Source organism: Arachis duranensis, chromosome 5 (assembly GCF_000817695.3).
Source record: "Arachis duranensis cultivar V14167 chromosome 5, aradu.V14167.gnm2.J7QH, whole genome shotgun sequence".
NCBI classification, from domain to species: Eukaryota; Viridiplantae; Streptophyta; class Magnoliopsida; order Fabales; family Fabaceae; genus Arachis; species Arachis duranensis.
In genome coordinates this window covers 15,169,816-15,187,804 of record NC_029776.3, presented here as the reverse complement: position 1 = coordinate 15,187,804, position 17,989 = coordinate 15,169,816, and the positions used below count along the sequence as shown (strand labels likewise).

General features: G+C 33.4%; 1 protein-coding gene across 2 annotated transcripts; it reads right to left on the bottom strand.

Moving 5' to 3' along the window:
- Positions 1-3,227: 3,227 nt before the first annotated feature.
- On the bottom strand, positions 3,228-6,917 carry LOC107488310 (probable GABA transporter 2). 2 transcript variants are annotated; one of them, XM_016109038.3, is made up of 8 exons: positions 6,656-6,917; positions 6,281-6,511; positions 5,390-5,487; positions 4,382-4,568; positions 4,171-4,301; positions 3,768-4,004; positions 3,628-3,670; positions 3,228-3,534 (listed from the first exon to the last, which is right to left on the bottom strand). In XM_016109038.3, exons 1-8 carry the CDS (start codon positions 6,735-6,737, stop codon positions 3,281-3,283), a joined length of 1,263 nt encoding a protein of 420 aa, XP_015964524.1. In that variant the 5' UTR covers positions 6,738-6,917; the 3' UTR covers positions 3,228-3,280. The 2 variants fall into 2 exon arrangements, with proteins under 2 accessions (XP_015964524.1, XP_015964523.1); XM_016109037.3 differs by having other exon boundaries at positions 3,228-3,670; positions 6,656-6,912.
- Between the last annotated feature and the right edge of the window lie 11,072 nt (positions 6,918-17,989).

The following is a 17,989-nucleotide window of genomic DNA, read 5'->3' as shown; positions in this document are numbered from 1 at the left end:
CATAATAATAAATAATTAGCAACATACACTCATTAATTAATTTATCAACACTAATTATTTATTTTGCCAAAAATAATGTTTGTCATCACTAATTAATTTAGTTAATTTCTTAACTCAAGATGTAGAGATAAAAGAAACTTTTTATGTGAAGATGAAAGAGAAGAAAAAGACATGACTAAAGATAAAAGATACTTATACTTTGAGGGAGATTGATTTGTAGAGATGAGAGAAGAATTACACAAGTAATCAGAGAGATATGTTGGAGGTCGGTGAGGCCGGTCAGAATGATGAGGATGGGGTTGCTCAGGTGGTGAAGAAGGTGACGGGGGATGAAAAGGTGATGGTGGACTGGTTTCTAGTGCGGAAGGAGAGATGGGTATCTTTGTTGAAGGTGATTCGGTTGTCATGGGTTCAACTTGGCTAGGTAACGATAGTGAGGAAGAAGGAGAGGTTGTTGGAGAAAATAAAGAACTAGGTGGAGTTGGGTCAATGGGTATAGGTAAGGGTTCAACTCGAAGACTAACTGAATCTTGTTTTTGAGAAGGTGTGTTTGGCAATGTTGGACTGAGTGTATGGAATTGGGTATTTTTTGTGACTAAGAGCAAGATCATTTCATAAAAAATCAAGTTTCTAGAAATCTCAATTCTTTTATCTTCTAAAACATAAACAATATATCCTTTAAAACTACTTTGAAAGCCAATAAATACAGCCTTTTTGGCTCTTGGATCAAATTTTGATCTATTTGCCATTAGGGTAGAAACAAAACTTAAGCATCCAAAAAATTTAAGGTCATGATAATTTGGTGGATGATTGAATAAAATTTCAAATGGTGTTTTAAAATTAATTGCGGATGATGAAACTCTGTTAAATAAATAAATAGCATGTCTAACAGCATAAGACCAAAAAGATGATGGTAAATCAGATTGAAACATAAAAGCACGAGCTATATTTAAAATATGTTGATGTTTGCGTTCTACCCTTCCATTTTGTTAAGGAGTTTCAACACAACTACGTTGATGAATAATGCCTTTTGAAGCATAAAAATTAGGTAAAATAAATTCTGGTCCATTATCGGAACGAATAGTTTTGACTTTGGAGTTGAATTGTGTTTCAATTAAAGTAATAAAATTTTTTATTTGATTTTGCACTTCTCCTTTTGATTTTAATAAAGTAACCCATATAAAGCGGCTAAAATCATCAACAATAGTAAAAAAATATTTATGATTATGAATAGAATTTTGTCGAAACAGACCCCAAATATCAAAATGTAATAAATCAAAACTTGCATTGGCTTTGTTAAAACTTTGAGAAAATGAAAGCTTCTTTTGCTTAGAAAGATGACAAATATCACAAACCTCATCATGATGCATAGAGATAAAAGGAAATTGTTTATGTAAATGATTAAGTCTTTGCCCAGAAAGATGTCCTAAACAAAAATACCATATATTGGAAGGTGTAATGGGTGGAGATTGGATGAAATTTATGGAGTGTGTAGTTGATGAATTTTTACCGAAATTGGGTTCAAAGACATATAATCTCTCTCTCATTCCCAGATCAATCGTCCCCAAATTGTTGCTTTGTAAAGTGCAAGAAGAAGATGAAAAAGTGAGTTCACATGTGAGTGTTGAAGTAATTTTTGAAACAGAGATAATATTAAAGTTGAAATGAGGTAAGTAAAGAACATCATGAAGAACCAAGGATGGTGAAAATTGAACGATGCCTTTATAGGAAACAGTAGTTTGAGAACCATTTGGTAAATGAACAATAATAGGAGAAATTTGTGTGTAAGAAATAAACCAAGACAAATTTGATGCAATGTGATTTGTGGCACCAGAATCAATGATCCAAGTATTCAAGAATAAATCTCGATTTGAAGAATTGTTAACAGTAGAAAAAGTATTGAAAGAACAAAGATAATGAGTAGTTGGACTTGGCAAAAGCTCAAGTTGGTTTGAAGGACGAGCTTCTTCATTGAAAGGAAGTGTCATGAAAGAAAAGTGTTGGGCTGACGAAAGGTCCAAAAGAGGCTCCGAATGAAGTTGCTGGTGTGCCATTTCTCCTTGATCCATGGATGTCAGCATAGTTCAAGAGGAGCTCTGATACCATAATAAAACGGAAAGAGTATGCAAAGATAATAAAATTGTGAAAGAATAATAATAAAAGAAAAGAAAAAATGAAGAAATTTTATTGATTATTAATTGATTGAATTGTTCACTATGAAAGTAAAACTAAGTATATATAGAGCATTGACCTATGAAAGATAAAAGTAAATAAAGATAAGATAGAGATAAAGATAAAGATAATTATAAGATAAGATAAAGACTAAAATTATAATTGAATTTGTATATTTTGTTGGGCTGAGTTTGTGGGTCATGAAACGTCTTTATTGTTGTCATGGACTAAAGTGGAAGAGTGATTTAATATTTATTATTTTTAATTAGATGATTATTTCTTTTGATTCGATTTACTCATGCACATTTAACAATAGTTGGATGTTTAATTTATTAGATGTACAAATGATTATTTTAATATTAAAATTTAAGAGATAATTTAGGAGTGGAGTATTTTTTTCTTTTATTAAAACAATTTTAAAACCTATTATATACATTGTTTATAAAAGTCATTGCCTACTTAACAAAACCCATATCTGACATCATAGAACCAAGTAAGCTAAGGCTGTAAGAAACTCTTTTAACTAGTTTTAATTTGTCGCATTTGATAAAATAAAAATATAAACTTTTACTGTTTGATAATTATTCATCCGGTTATTGTGACTCGGTGAAATTTGAGCTGTGCTTCGGACGAAACGTTTACTTTAATTTTATAACTCGCTCATTATAAGGTAGGTTTTTAAGAATGTATAAGGAGCCAAGGAGGTATGTTCTAAACTCCTTCTCTAAGAAAATTCTTCAAAAAGTTTTTTTTTACTAACTTAAACAGTTAAACGTCGAAATATTTTTCAACATTTTAATATAATAAACTGAAATATCCTCAAACAAGAGAACAATTACAAAATTCATAAAATAGGATGCGCAGGTTTTTTATTTTTTTCCGCTTAACTATTTATGAGTTGTTTTGACGAGCTTTTTATGGTGGCACATTAAAGTTACATAGTTTTTAAACATAATTGGCTTCCCCTAAAGAAAAAGTGCTTACTGTAACGGGTTGGTCATGGACCAAAACAAATGGCCTTCATTTAATAGCAGGCAGAGAAGGACACTTAGAAGTTGGTCCATAAAATAAGGACTCTTAATTAACAAAACTTGTATGTACAATTCACCTAATCAACAACTTCATTGCCAAAAAGCTTAAATTGCCTGGCATCAAGAACCAATTTCCTTATAGAAGAGAATGCACCCATTATTCCAGCACCAGTGAAGACCACCATAATTGTTGTGTTAACTAAGTAAGTAAATGATGACTTTGGAGGCTTGTATGTCATGTTGTACAGAAGCATAGGCAGCACGAAATCCAGAGGGATAAATCCAATAGCACCCACCACACCGTTTATGTCCCCAAAAAATGGAAGCATGGCTGCCACAAAACCACATAATATTGTGTAAATTGATCGAAGAATTATCCTAGGAACAAGATTCCTTTTGGAAAACATCCCCTGATTCACATCACCTGATTTCTTCTCCATTATCTCATAAGCCACTTGAGAGTAAACCTGTGACATGTATATATGTTGAGGCATATATATAGTTATTTCTCTCAGCTTTCTATATTCTCTGATCATTCTTGTAGACGAATAATTGAACACTTACCAGGCCAATGGCAAAGAGTTGAAGGAGCACAAAGATGACTGCAATGGCAAGGACCCAAGTTGGAGCCAAAGAAGTTCCATTATCTGGTAACAGACTGTTAAAGATGTTTGAACTTGACTTGTTTCCGAAAGCCCAATATCCAGAAACTGCAGCAGAGTAGAAAGTCAACCCTATGACACCATAGCACATGCAAAGACCCTTCAACATCTTTCCAGAAGCAGGAGGCGCTAGTGTTGCCTGTATTAACAATGACATGATCATACTTAAGGTCATTTATTTGGAGATACAAACATTTCTCACCTACTTAACTTGTTTCTATTTTTACTATTTTACATGGCTTCTTAAGCAAGCAACATTACAATAAGCTAGTTTAACTTGGAAAAAAAATTGGAAATGTGGGTACTTGTATCTCGGGTAATATGCCATTCCCAAATATTGATGCAATTATGGAGATGGAAGTGAAGGCACTAAAGGCTCTTGAAGATTTCTTAGGTTCTAAGGAATAATCCTTTGCAGGGGCGTTTGCTGACATACCTGCAAAATGTATCATTGTAATCTTTGAAGTTGATTAAGCAATTAAATTGAAATTAATATTATCAGGTATGTTGTAGTACCTGCATGAATGCAGGCACCCACCATAAGAGCGGTGTAACCGAGGCTGAGAAAGAGCGAACACAAGTTGATGTATCTGAGGGAGTGGAAAGTGGGAAGCTGAGATAGAACTATCATAACCACTGTCACCATTGCTATAAAGTCGTGGAGTTTCAGGGATCCATGCGGTGAGATACTTGAGTACAGGATCTGATGATCACAGCATAAAGAGAACATGCGAAATTAAGCAACCAAATTAAAAATTAAAAATATGGCTATCAAGTTCAATTGCCAAATGTGTTAACTAGCATACTTATAAAGTAAAAAAGGTAGATTGTTAAATGGTAAGAGATCCTAAACATGTGAAGTTAACAACTGACTGAAAAACGTTAATCAGCCTAAAATTGACACGTGTCATGTATTTTTAGTTATTATTTCACCCTGCTAGAAGGCAATAGTCTTATACAGAGACTTAATTAAGAAATTAACTTCATCATTGTCCATTAAATATGCTTTTTCAGCTTTAAGCAGAGAATGACGAGATATAACTAGTATAGCAGATTAGCAACATGGAATCTGTGCTTTAGAATTTTACAGAGCATCTAGATTAGTCCCTTACATAGATTTTTAGTTAGCATATGTATAAAGCAGATCATAGCCAGGAGTTAGCCAATTAACAAATGCTAACATTTCTACACAACACATGGCCTCATGTGGTAGGAAAAAGGGTAAAGCTAGAACAAAGATGATAAAAAGGAAAATAGTATCAAAAGAGGGGATATGTAATATTTTGCATTTCTGATACAATATTCAAACTGGTTTTAAATACAGTGTAAATTTGTTATATAAAAATCAAAGGGAAAATTTTGTGTGCGTTAGTAGACAGAAATGTTATCAGTTGTTTCATTTTATTTCATTTTTCTGTTCTTATTCATTGTGTCAGAAAATTCAACTCCTTTGGGATTGGCGAGTAATAAATAGATAAGAATAAGGATAAATAGGTAAATTAGAGAACGAACTAACTTGCTAACCTCAAGGCATTGGCCCGCAAGCAAGATTGCCCCTATGCCAATCCCACAGTTGATTCCTGTTTGTATAAAGACCACAAAATAGAACATCCATCCCGATCCTACATAAACACAACCAAAAGGTAATTCATATGAGAGATTTTAGCTTTGAAATTTAGTTAAGCTACGTATCATTGTCGAAGGAAATGGTTTAGAGCTATTCTCAGGTGTTAGGTAAGAGGGGAAAAAACAATAAAATTAATTCATAATTAACAGATTATGAAAGTGTACATGCTTGTTTTTATTCTTTGTTGATTAAATCACTTAGGAGTAGGAACAATAATTGAATTAAGCGAATAATGTGGATGCGTGTCAACAAGTACGAGTGATGCGGATTGATTCTTGCCGTTACACCGACAGTGATGGCATTTTGTCAAACTAAGTTATAAATGACGGGTGAAGTTACCAGTTAGCAGGTGTGCATATATGTTATAAGTTATAAACCACCAATTATTATTACTCTCTGCTTGTTGAAGATGAAATTAGCCACGTGCACCTCTATGGAAAAAAACGTTAAAAATCTTATTATTTATTAAAAGCCACTACTCATCTAAATATATTTTTTACGTAATAGTATAAAATTAGAGAAATATCAAAAAATTATCAGAATTTATTATTTTTTATCATAAAATTAAGTTGATGATTAAATTTTAATAATATTTTTATGTAAATTTTAAAAATTTAAAAATTATTTAATTTTATATTATTAAATTAAAATGGACTTTTAACTCATTTTCTTTTAATTGTTAGTTAGACTGCATCTCTTATTAAGTATCGTGACAAACTGACAATCACCTATTCTTAGAAAGGAAAAGCAAAATTAAGAAATCAAAAGTGCTATTATATTCTGCATACCTAAAACATCGGCGGCAAGTTCTCGGAAGCGGATATGGCGGCGACCAGCGTTCTCGCATTGAGCAAGCACTTTAGACATGAGCAAGTATGAGTAGAAGGTAACGATTCCCATGGTGGTTAAGCAAAAGATACCAAGCTCCCATCCCAACCCTCTGAACGCGTACGGCAGCGTCAGTATCGTGGGTCCAACGATCGCCGTCGTTAAATGAAAACCCGCGTGCCACCATTCCCCTATGTATGCATTCACCGTAACAACATATATATGATAGCATAATCAATCAGCATCATCACAAGAACCATAAGCGAGCCACGATCACACACGGTGTGATAAACTGATAGTTAGTTAGATGAGAGAGTAGGGGGGTTTTACGTTACCTTTTGATTGGAGGACGAAAGCGGCTCCGGCGTCCACGTCCTTGTGGTCACGGCGTTCCTCACCTACAGTAGGGTCTGCCATATGGCTAGTTAGCGAGATTGTGGACTAAAGAAGAAACTAAAAAAGGATGTGACACTGGGAAGGGGTAGAATTTGCAATAGCGAAGGTGTAGGGACTGAAAACCTTTTCATACGTCTATAAATACGTACCGTTTTTAGTTACATTTGAATTTCGCCGATTCACATCTAGCAAAAGGTGCGTGGATGAATGATGTTAGTTATTAGTTGTTATCAACATATTATATTACTTAGCGCCTGTTATTCACAAACAACTAACAAATATATGAGGCAATTCGCCAACATCATGGTGTGCAATTTTTATTTTTCCACCTTGGTAAGCTTTTCCTTTTTTTTTTTATCGTGACCTTGGTAAGCTTTCTCACCGTCTTGGGTTCTTTTTGGGTTTTCTTTTTTATTGACATGATACTTTTTGGGTTTAAAAACTGTTACTAATTTCTCTGGACTCCCAATGCATCTACAGGAGGGAAAAGCCCAAAACTCAGATGAGCCCAATTAGAGGATTATGATCCTACATAGTATAATCACCAAAAACGGCTTGAGTGACCATAGGCACCATAGCATTCACTTCAAATTTAATATCCTTTATGGCTTTATCCTACAACAATTTACACAAAAGGGATGCTACACAATGTATGATATAATTACACTAACGTTAGAAAGACAAAAAAATCACCTAAAATTTATTTTATTTAATATTTATTAATTATTATTTAATATAAATTTTATCTATTTTTAATTAATATTTTTTTGTTATCAAATATTTTTTATGGGGAATGTGGATGCTAATTCCTATAAAAAACTAACATTTTTAAGATAGATTGTAATTAATAATGTTAAAAAAAGTTAGACTTTCACAAGTATAAATAGAAGGCTTGATTAGAAGCCATTTACACATCAATAAAAGTATTTTTTCTCTCTCTACCAAACTTTTCTTTCTCTTCATATCACAAATATAGTATTAATATATAAATCATAGTTATTATGGTAGGATGATATTAATATTAGTGAATATTAATACTAGAGTCTTTTATTTATATTTTTTTATTTTATTTTCCTTATTTAGTTATTTTATAATACGTTATCAGCACGAAACTCTAACGAAATTTTAGGAAGACTCCAGGTAACAAATTTTTATTATGTCGAAACTCTTTCATCTTGAATATAATGCTTTTGATATATTTGGATACTATATGCTAAAATCCATCTTGATTCAATGGATCTTGAAAATACCATTAAGGCTAAAAATAATACATCCCAAAAGGATAAAGATAAAGCTATATTTTTCCTTTGTCGTCATCTTGAAGTATGATTGAAAAATGAATATTCCACATTAAAAGATCCTGCAGATCTGTAGAAAGACCTTGAAGAAAGGTACAATCATATGATACTTCCTCAAGTCCGATATGTTAGAGAAATTTTTCTCGACCTTCCATACCTCGAATGTGCTCCTGCAGTAGCAATCGAGAAAAAGAATTTAAAAATTATTATGAGCTAATTTCTTACTTTCTTGTTGCTGAACGCAACAATGAGTTACTCTTAAGAAATCATGAAGTGCGCTTAGCTGGCGCCGCCTCATTTCCTGAAGCAAATGTGGCAAATTATAACCTCAAAAGAGGTAAATGGTAAGATTTTGATAACAAGAAAAATTATGGAAGGAAAAGAAATTATGTTCATAAGAAAGAATCTCACCAGAAGTGGAATAAAGAAAGAAACAATGGGCAAAATAAATCAATTGAGGATAAATGCTTCTATTGTGGTGGAAAGGGCCATTGGTCACGTACCTGTCATACCCCAAGGTACTTAGTTGATCTTTATCAAGCATCCTTGAAAAAGGATGACAAAGAAAAGAAAACAAATTTTGTTTCAAATGATAAAAATTCTACCACTCATTATGATGTATCTAATTTCTTTAAGGATTCTGAAAGAAATATTGGCTATTTGATCAATGATGGAATAGTTTGATATATGTATGTGTTTGTTAAGTATTCATGTGAATAATTTTACTGTGCATGTACTTCTACTTATTTTATTATTATTATCATTTGTTTTTGAAGAAAAATGGCAAGGACATATTCTGAAGATATTTTCCTTGTGGATAGTGCAAGTTCGCACACTATTCTTAAAAGTGATATATATTTTACCCATCTTGTGCCAAAAGAAGAAAATGTTAATACTATTATTGGCTCAAGCAATGTGATTGAAGGCTCCGGAAGAGCTATAATTTTGTTTCTCGGAGGAACAAAATTCATAATAAATAATGCATTGTTGTCTACCAAGTCTCGAAGGAACTTGTTGAGTTTCAAAGATATTCGCTGAAATGGATATCATATTGAGACTATGAATGAGGAAAATCATGAGTACTTTTGTATCACAACTCATGATTCAAATAAAAAAGTTATATTAGAAAAGTTGTCCTCACTTTCATCTGGATTATATTATACCAAGATTAGTGCAATTGAATCACATGCCACTGTAAACCAGAAGTTTACTAGCCCAAATAAATTCATAACTTGGCATGATAGATTGGGTCATCCAGAAACAACTATGATGAGGAGAATTATTGAAAACTCTCATGGATATTCACTAAAGAACCAAAAGATTCTTAAAACTAGTGAATTTTGTTGTGCTGCATGTTCTCATGGAAAGTTAATTTTAAGGCCATCACCAGTAAATGTTGGATTTGAGTTCCCTGAATTCCTAGAAAGGATTCAAGGTGATATATGTGGACCTATTCATCCACCATGTGGATCTTTTAGACATTTTATAGTCCTTATAGACGCATCTTCGAAATTATCACATGTGTGCTTATTATCTTCTCGCAACCTGGCGTTTGCGAGATTACTGGCTCAAATTATTCGATTAAAAGCAAAATTTCCAGAAAATCCAATCAAAACAATTCATCTTGATAATGCTGGTGAATTTACTTCCCAAGCATTTGACGCTTATTGTATGGCTAATGGAATAAGTGTTGAAAATTCAGTAGCTTATGTTCACACACAAAATGCGTTAGCAGAATTACTTATTAAGCGCCTCCAATTAATTGCTAGACCCTTACTTATGAGAACAAATCTCCCAACTTCGGTTTGGGGCATGCTATTTTACATGCCGCAGCACTTATTCGTTTGAGGCCAACGAGTTACCATCAGTTCTCTCCTATGCAATTAGCTTTTGGCCAGCAGTCAAATGTCTCCCATTTAAGAATATTTGGGTGTGCGATATATGTTCCTATTGCACCACCTAATTGCATCAAAATGGGATCCCAAAGAAAATTGGGATCTATGTTGGATATGATTCTCCCTCTATAGTGAGGTATCTTGAGATACAAACTGGAGATGTATTTAAAGCACGGTTTGCGGATTGTCATTTTGATGAATCAAAATTTCCAACATTAGGGGGAGAGAATAAGCTTCCTGAAAAGGAACTTAATTGGAATGCATCATCGTTGATGCATTTAGATTCTCGATCAAGGCAATGTGAACTAGAAGTTCAAAAGATTATACATTTGCAAAGAATAGCAAATGAATTGCCTGATGCATTTTTCGATACAAAGAGGATAACCAAATCTTATATACTAGCGGAAAATGCCCCAATTCGAATTGATGTCCCAGTAGGACAAGTAGCCACTGAAGCAAATTCACGCCAAAAGCGTGGCAGGACGAAAAATGCCCCAATTCGAATTGATGTCCCAGTAGGACAAATAGCCACTGAAGTAAATACACGCCAGAAGCATGGCAGGTCTATCAGTTCCAAAGATAAAAATCCTCGAAAGAGAAAATAGGTAAATAATATTCCTGTTGAAAAAGAAATAGTAGTGACACATGCAGTTGTCCAAAATTCTGATATAATTTTAATGCCAGAAGACGTTTAGGTACCTAAAAATTATGAAAATAATGAGATCTCGATAAATTATGTCTTTACAAGAAAGAAATGGAACCGAAATAAGACAATTGTCAATGAAATATTTGCATATAATGTGGCATTGAATATAATGCATGAAAGTAAGGATCTTAAGCCAAGATCAGTCGAAGAATATCGACAAAGGAATGATTGACCAAAATGGAAAGAAGCCATGAAGGCTGAATTAGACTCACTTGCAAAACGTGAAGTCTTCGGACTTGTAGTCCATACACCAGAAGATGTAAAACCTATTGGATACCGGTGGATATTTGTGAGAAAACGAAATGAGAAAAATGAAGTTGTGCGCTATAAAGCCCGACTTGTGGCACAATGTTTTTTACAAAGGCCCGGTATATATTATAAAGAAACATATTCCCCTGTAGTGGATGCGATAACATTGCGTTATTTGGTCAGTTTATCTGCATATTATAAACTGCATATGCATTTAATGGATGTGGTAACAACCTATTTATATGGCTCATTAGATCGTGATATCTATATGAAAGTCCCTGAAGGATTAAAGATATCTAAACCATCCAATGAATATTCACAAGGGTTATATTCAGTCAAATTGCAAAGATCGTTATACGGTCTAAAGTAATCTGGACGAATGTGGTATAATCGTCTTACTGAGTATCTGGCCAAAAATGGATTCAATAATGATGATATCTGTCCATGTGTTTTTATAAAGAAATCTGCATCTGGGTTCATTATAATTGCTGTGTACGTTGATGATTTAAATATAATTGGAACTCCTGAAGAGATTCCAACAATTATAAAAACTCTAAAAGAAGAGTTTGAAATGAAAGATCTTGGAAGAACTAAATTTTGTCTCGGCCTACAGATCGAGCATATAAAAAAAGGGATCTTTATTCATCAAACAACATACACAGAGAAAATCTTGAAGAGATTTTATATGGATAAGTCACATCCATTAAGTACTCTAATGATCATAAGATCTTTGGATGTGAAAAAGGATCAATTTTGTCCTAAAGAAGAGAATGAAGATATCCTTGGTCCTGAAGTACCATATCTTAGTGCCATTGGAGCGCTAATGTATCTTGGTAATAATACGCGACCTGACATATCATTCGCAGTGAATTTACTAGCAAGGTATAGTTCCTCTCCAACCAGAAGACATTGGAGTGGAATTAAACAAATCTTTCGATATTTTCATGGAACGGTTGATATGAGATTATTTTATCCCTATGGATCCAAGTCACAACTAGTTGGCTATGCAGATGCTGGCTACTTGTCTGATCCACATAAAGGGAGATCTCAAACAGGATATCTGTTTACATATGGTGGAACAGTTATATCATGGAGGTCCACGAAATAGACGATTGCTGCAACCTCCTCTAATCATGCTGAAATACTCGCGATACATGAAGCTAGTCGCGAGTGTTTTTTGCTCAGGAGTTTGATCCAATATATTATGTCATCATGTGGATTAATTGACCATAAGATAGCTCCAACTGTCCTGTTTGAAGATAATACAGCATGTGTTGCTCAACTTAAAGGCAGATATATCAAAGGTGATAGAACAAAGCATATTTCTCCTAAATTTTTCTTCACTCATGATCTTCAAAATCAAGGGACAATTGATGTCCAACAGATTCGTTCAAGTGACAATCTGGCAGATTTATTCACAAAGTCACTCCCAAAATCCTCCTTTGAAAGATTGGTACATGAGATTGGGATGCGCCAATTTCGAGACATTAAATGATGTCGGCAAGAGGGGGAAACTGTACTTTTTTTTCTTGGTCAGGTTTTTTTCTATTAGGTTTTTCTTGACAAGGTTTTTAATGAGGCAGTCCCCATCACTAAAGGATATTGTACTCTTTTTCCTTCACTAAGGTTTTTTTCCCACTGGGTTTTTCTTTAGTAAGGTTTTAACGAGGCAATAATCCTAAATGGACATCCAAGATGGAGTGTTGTGATAAGAATGGGACGTGGATGCCCATTCCTATGAGAAGCTAACATTCTCAAGATAGATTGTAATTAATAATGTTGAAGAAAGTTAGACTTTCACAAGTATAAATAGAAGGCTTGATCAGAAGCCATTTACACATCAATAAAAGTATTTTTTCTCTCTCTACAAAGCTTTTCTTTCTCTTCATATTACAAATATAATATTAATATATAAATCATAGTTATTATGGTAGGATAATATTAATATTAATGAATATTAATACTAGAGTCTTTCATTTATATTTCTTTATTTTATCTTTCTTATTTAGTTATTTTATAACAATGCTTGTTTTTTAACTTATGTTATTGTTAATAAATGTATGAAAGAGTTCTCAATAACGTGAGATGAGTTAATGTGTTAAGTGATTTAGTTTTAAAAATATTTGAAAGACAATAAAAATCAATTTAAAGTAGTTAATTTTTTTTATTTTGTATTCATTAATTATTATCAAAATAAAATAAATAATTTTAAATATAATAAACATAGAATGATAAATGTTAGTGTATGTACCATGTGATGCACAAAAAATATTTATTTAATTTATGTTTTTATTTGTATTTTTTATTAATTTGTTTAATTTATATAAAAATCACATTAAATGATTACTAAAGATATATAAATTTATATTACATATTACTTTAGCTAGCCCTATCAATGATGAAAATCAACATAATCATGATTCATATATTTGACGTACTTATTATTAGTTGTAGGTTTTATTCTTTATTTAGATATTTGATTAATTAATTCATTAAACTATAAAAGTGTTTGCTATGGTACCATGATAAATTTATACGTATCGATATAATAAAAACGTGGACAAATAATAAAACGTTATGTGGATTATATTATCTCAGTTAGCATTTAATTTTTATTTTTTTAAAATATATATATCTTAACATTATTTTTACTAAAATACCCTTATAATTTAATAAAAATAAAAAATATTTTTTATATAAATATACAAAAAAAAGACTTAAATGTCCTTTTTTTACGTTAAATAAAAATTATCATTTTAAATTAATTAAATTTTAACATTCAACTAATTTTAATTTTATATTTTAAAATCTTAAATAATTTAAAAAAACAAAACAAAAACACATGAAAAGAAAACAAAAAAAATTAAAAAAGTTGTTTATATAGCTTCGTGTTCTTCGTCTCCTCCCTCCTCTTCCTTCTCTCTGCTAAAGGAGAAGAAGAAGAAGCCCTCTAACCCTAAACCTTTTTTCTCGAGCTCCAATCAGTACTGTTTCTGTTGGATCCACAGAGACGGCGGTACCGGGGTCTTCTGCTTCCTCTCTTTTGTCAGAGCTGCTCACCATCTCCTCTAGTTGTGCGTGGTTCGAATCTGTTGCAGTTGCGAGAGACGAAGTCCGTCATGTACCACTACTTACTGTTTGCATGAAGCTTTCCTCTGTTCTGCTCTGCTCCGCTGCACTGAAGCGCAGCAAGTCCATCGCCGTACCAAGAAGATCCTGCTCTCTCCTTGACCCCGCTATCTCTTCTGACTCCGTGATTGCAAATTGGTGATAGGGAAGCAAATTGGGGCTAGAATTTTGTTAAATATTAGCATGCTTTAGCCTTGCTCATGCCATTATTAATTGGAATTTCTTTGAACGGAACATGATTTTAATCACATGATTGTCTGAATTTTAATCACTTTTTTTTCTATTTTATTCAATCTCTTTATTTTGTTTCTTTGTTCTTGTCAATATAATGTATCAATGCCTCTGTTATTAGGATTTCTCTGTTTTGCCAAAAATTTGTAGTATGGTGAACTTTTTGGTTTCATGGATGCTTACCCTTTTTCATATTTTAATAAGTATTTATGTGCTTAGAAGAGCAATTGACTCTGGTTGCAAATTTGGATTGTTGGTGGAAGGAATGCAAATTGGGACTGGCTTTCTAGTTGTTGGTGGACTAGCCTAGCTTGCTGAATTGATTAATTCATTAATGAGTAAACTACTATTTCTACCCACAAAAGTTAAAAACGCTGACATATCTACCCATAGAAAAAGGAAATTACTATTTGTACCCATAAAATATGGGTTCCGCATAACAAAATTATCCAAACACTAAAAAATTACTTAAAATCCCTAAATTACCCTTATTTTCACCATTACTTTTCTAATTTCCAATCCCACCACCACCCCTTCACCCTTTTCACCCAGCCACCACCCCCTTTCTCTTTTTAATCTCAAATTCCACCACCACCCCCTTCACCCTCTTCACCCAGCCACCATCCCTTTTCCCTTTCTAATATCAAATTTCACCACCATTCCCTTCACCATCTTTACCCAGCCACCACCCTCTTTTCCTTTCTAATCTCAAGTTTCACCACCACCCCTTCACCCAGCCACCTTTCTAACCTTAACCCTCTTCACCCAGCCAACTTTCTAACTCTAACCCTCTTCACCCAATCACCACCCCCTTTTCCTTTCTAATTTCAAATTCCATCACCACCCCCTTTACCCAGCCACCTTTCTAACCCTAACCCTCTTTACCCAACCACCACCCCTTTTTCCTCCAAAACTCACACACGAAGACATTACACACACCCCCACCCGAGGAAGAAGAAGAGAAGAGGAGGGGAAGGGAGACCGCACTAGCAATGTGGGAACTTGCCGCCGCTATTGCATCGTCGTCGTTGTTGAGGGAGCCCAAAGAGGAGGAAGAACACTTCGTCTTCTCCTTCTCTTGGCATCACTGCTCTCTTCTTCTCCTAGCGATGCGCCTTTATCATCTCCTCTCAGTGTCGCCAAAATTAAATTCGTGTTCTGTGTTATTTGCAACGAAAATATGGTGATCTGAAATCTGAGAAATTGTCAATTTTTTGGGAAGGTTCTAAGAAATTAGGATTTTATTTTGAATCTGTGCATGTTCTATTCTTCAATTTGATTTGAGTTTGTTCTTTTTTGTGATTTTGAAGAGGACAGTGGTTGGGTTATGTTGATGTTCAAGAGGTGAGAGAGAAAAAATGGGTAAGTGAGTGATAGAGAGAGAGAGAGAGACAGTAGGAAGGAAGATGATGCTACAGTAATGGTGGTTTAGGTGTTGCAGATAGTGAGTGCTGGTGGGTGCCTGAGAGAAAAGAAGAGGGTAATTTGAGAATTTTACGTAATTATTTAGGGTTTGGGTAATTTTACTTGCGAAAGTCAATCTTTATAGGTACAAATGGTAATTTCCTTTTTCTATGGGTAGATATGTCAGAGTTTTCAACTTTCGTGGGTAGAAATGGTAGTTTACTCTTCATTAATAGAAGGGAGTGGTGTCATAATCTGCATTGACTCTGAAACAAGAAGTGATGTCTCAGTTCCTTCAGTTTCTTGTATGGTTGGCGAACTAAGATAAAAATGACTCTCTTTAGAAGGCCATTTTATTATTCCATACTAGAGATTTCTGTGACTTATTTTGGGTTCATGGCTTGATATTTTGAACTCATGAGAAAAAAAATTTATAGGAGGTTTGCTTCTAAATATCCTTCTTTTGTTCCATGATTTTAAAATGTTATGATAAATTTTTCAAGTGGTACAAGGCTTTTAAAATGTTATGATAAATGTTATGATAAACTCCCATCCTTTTCGATTATTGTTATTGTTAGTCCTACAATACAAAATTTCAATGCTGTAGTTATCATGAAAGGCTTTTTCTGTTTTGAATAAATGATTGGAAAAATGGAGCTTTTATGTAAGCACTAATTTTTTATTAGGCGTAATCTATCATAGTGCATATAAATGTTTGCTTGACATGTCTTAGTTTGTGAAGTTTTCATTAGAAGTGTGAATATCTCTTATACAAGTCTTTTTTTTCCCACTAAAATACTTCCTAACCTATGTTTCTCTATTAAAAATTTTATGTCTGTTAATGAAGAGTAATTTCTCTAATATATTTGTCATCTGTTTTTTTACAGATTTTGCAATAGGCACAGATGATATGTACAGAACTGCAGAAGCAATCAAACTTGTTGGAGCAAAGATAAAGAATGCAAATTCCTTTAATAGTTCACATTCATATAAAATTTTATCAGCCTTTGAAGTTTTAATATAATGATATCTTCTACTGTTGAATAGTACAGTAACATTGTGCAAGCTCTCAGAAGGGGGGATCTTCGAAAAGGATGGAAGTTTATCATAACATTTATCATAACATTTTAAAAGCCTTGTACCACTTGAAAAATTTATCATAACATTTTAAAATCATGGAACAAAAGAAGGATATTTAGAAGCAAACCTCCTATATTTTTTTTTCTCATGAGTTCAAAACATCAAGCCATGAACCCAAAATAAGTCATAGAAATTTCTAGTACGGAACAATAAAATGGCCTTCTAAAGAGAGTCATTTTTATCTTAGTTCGCCAACCATACAAGAAACTGAAGGAACCAAAACATCACTTCTTGTTTCAGAGTCAATGCAGATTATGACACCACTCCCTTTTATTAATGAATTAATCAATTCAGCAAGCTAGGCTAGTCCACCAACAACTAGAAAACCAGTCCCAATTTGCATTCCTTCTACCAACAATCCGAATTTGCAACCGGAGTCAATTGCTCTTCTAAGCACATAAATACTTATTAAAATATGAAAAAGGGTAAGCATCCATGAAACCAAAAAGTTCACCATATTACAGATTTTTGGCAAAACAGAAAAATCCTAATAACAGAGGCATTGATACATTATATTGACAAGAATAACAAAACAAAATAAAGAGATTGAATCAAATAGGAAACAAAAAGTGATTAAAATTCAGACAATCATGTGATTAAAATCATGTTCCGTTCGAAGAAATTCCAATTAATAATGGCATGAGCAAGGCTAAAGCATGCTAATATTTAACAAAATCTCAGCCCCAATTTGCTTCTCTGCCACCAATTTACAATCACGGAGTCAGAAGAGATAGCGGAGTCGAGGAGAGAGCAGGATCTTCTTGGTACGGCGATGGACTTGTTGTGCTTCAATGCAGTGGAGCAGAGCAAAGCAGAGGAAAGCTTCAGGCAAGCAGTAAGCAGTGGTACATGACGGGTTTCATTTCTCGCAGCTGCAACAGATTTGAACCATGCACAACTAGAGGAGATGGTGAGCAGCTCTGACAAAAGAGAGGAAGTAGAAGACGCCGGTGCCGCCGTCTAAGTGGATCCAACAGAAACAGTACTGATTGGAACTCGAGAAAAAAGGTTTAGGGTTAGAGGGCTTCTTCTTCTTCTCCTTTAGCAGAGAGAAGGAAGAGGAGGGAGGAGACGAAAAACACGAAGCTAGATGAACAACTTTTTTTTTTCTTTTCATGTGTTTTTGTTTTGTTTTTTTAAATTATTTAAGATTTTAAAATATAAAATTAAAGTTAGTTGAATGTTAAAATTTAATTAATTTAAAATGATAATTTTTATTTA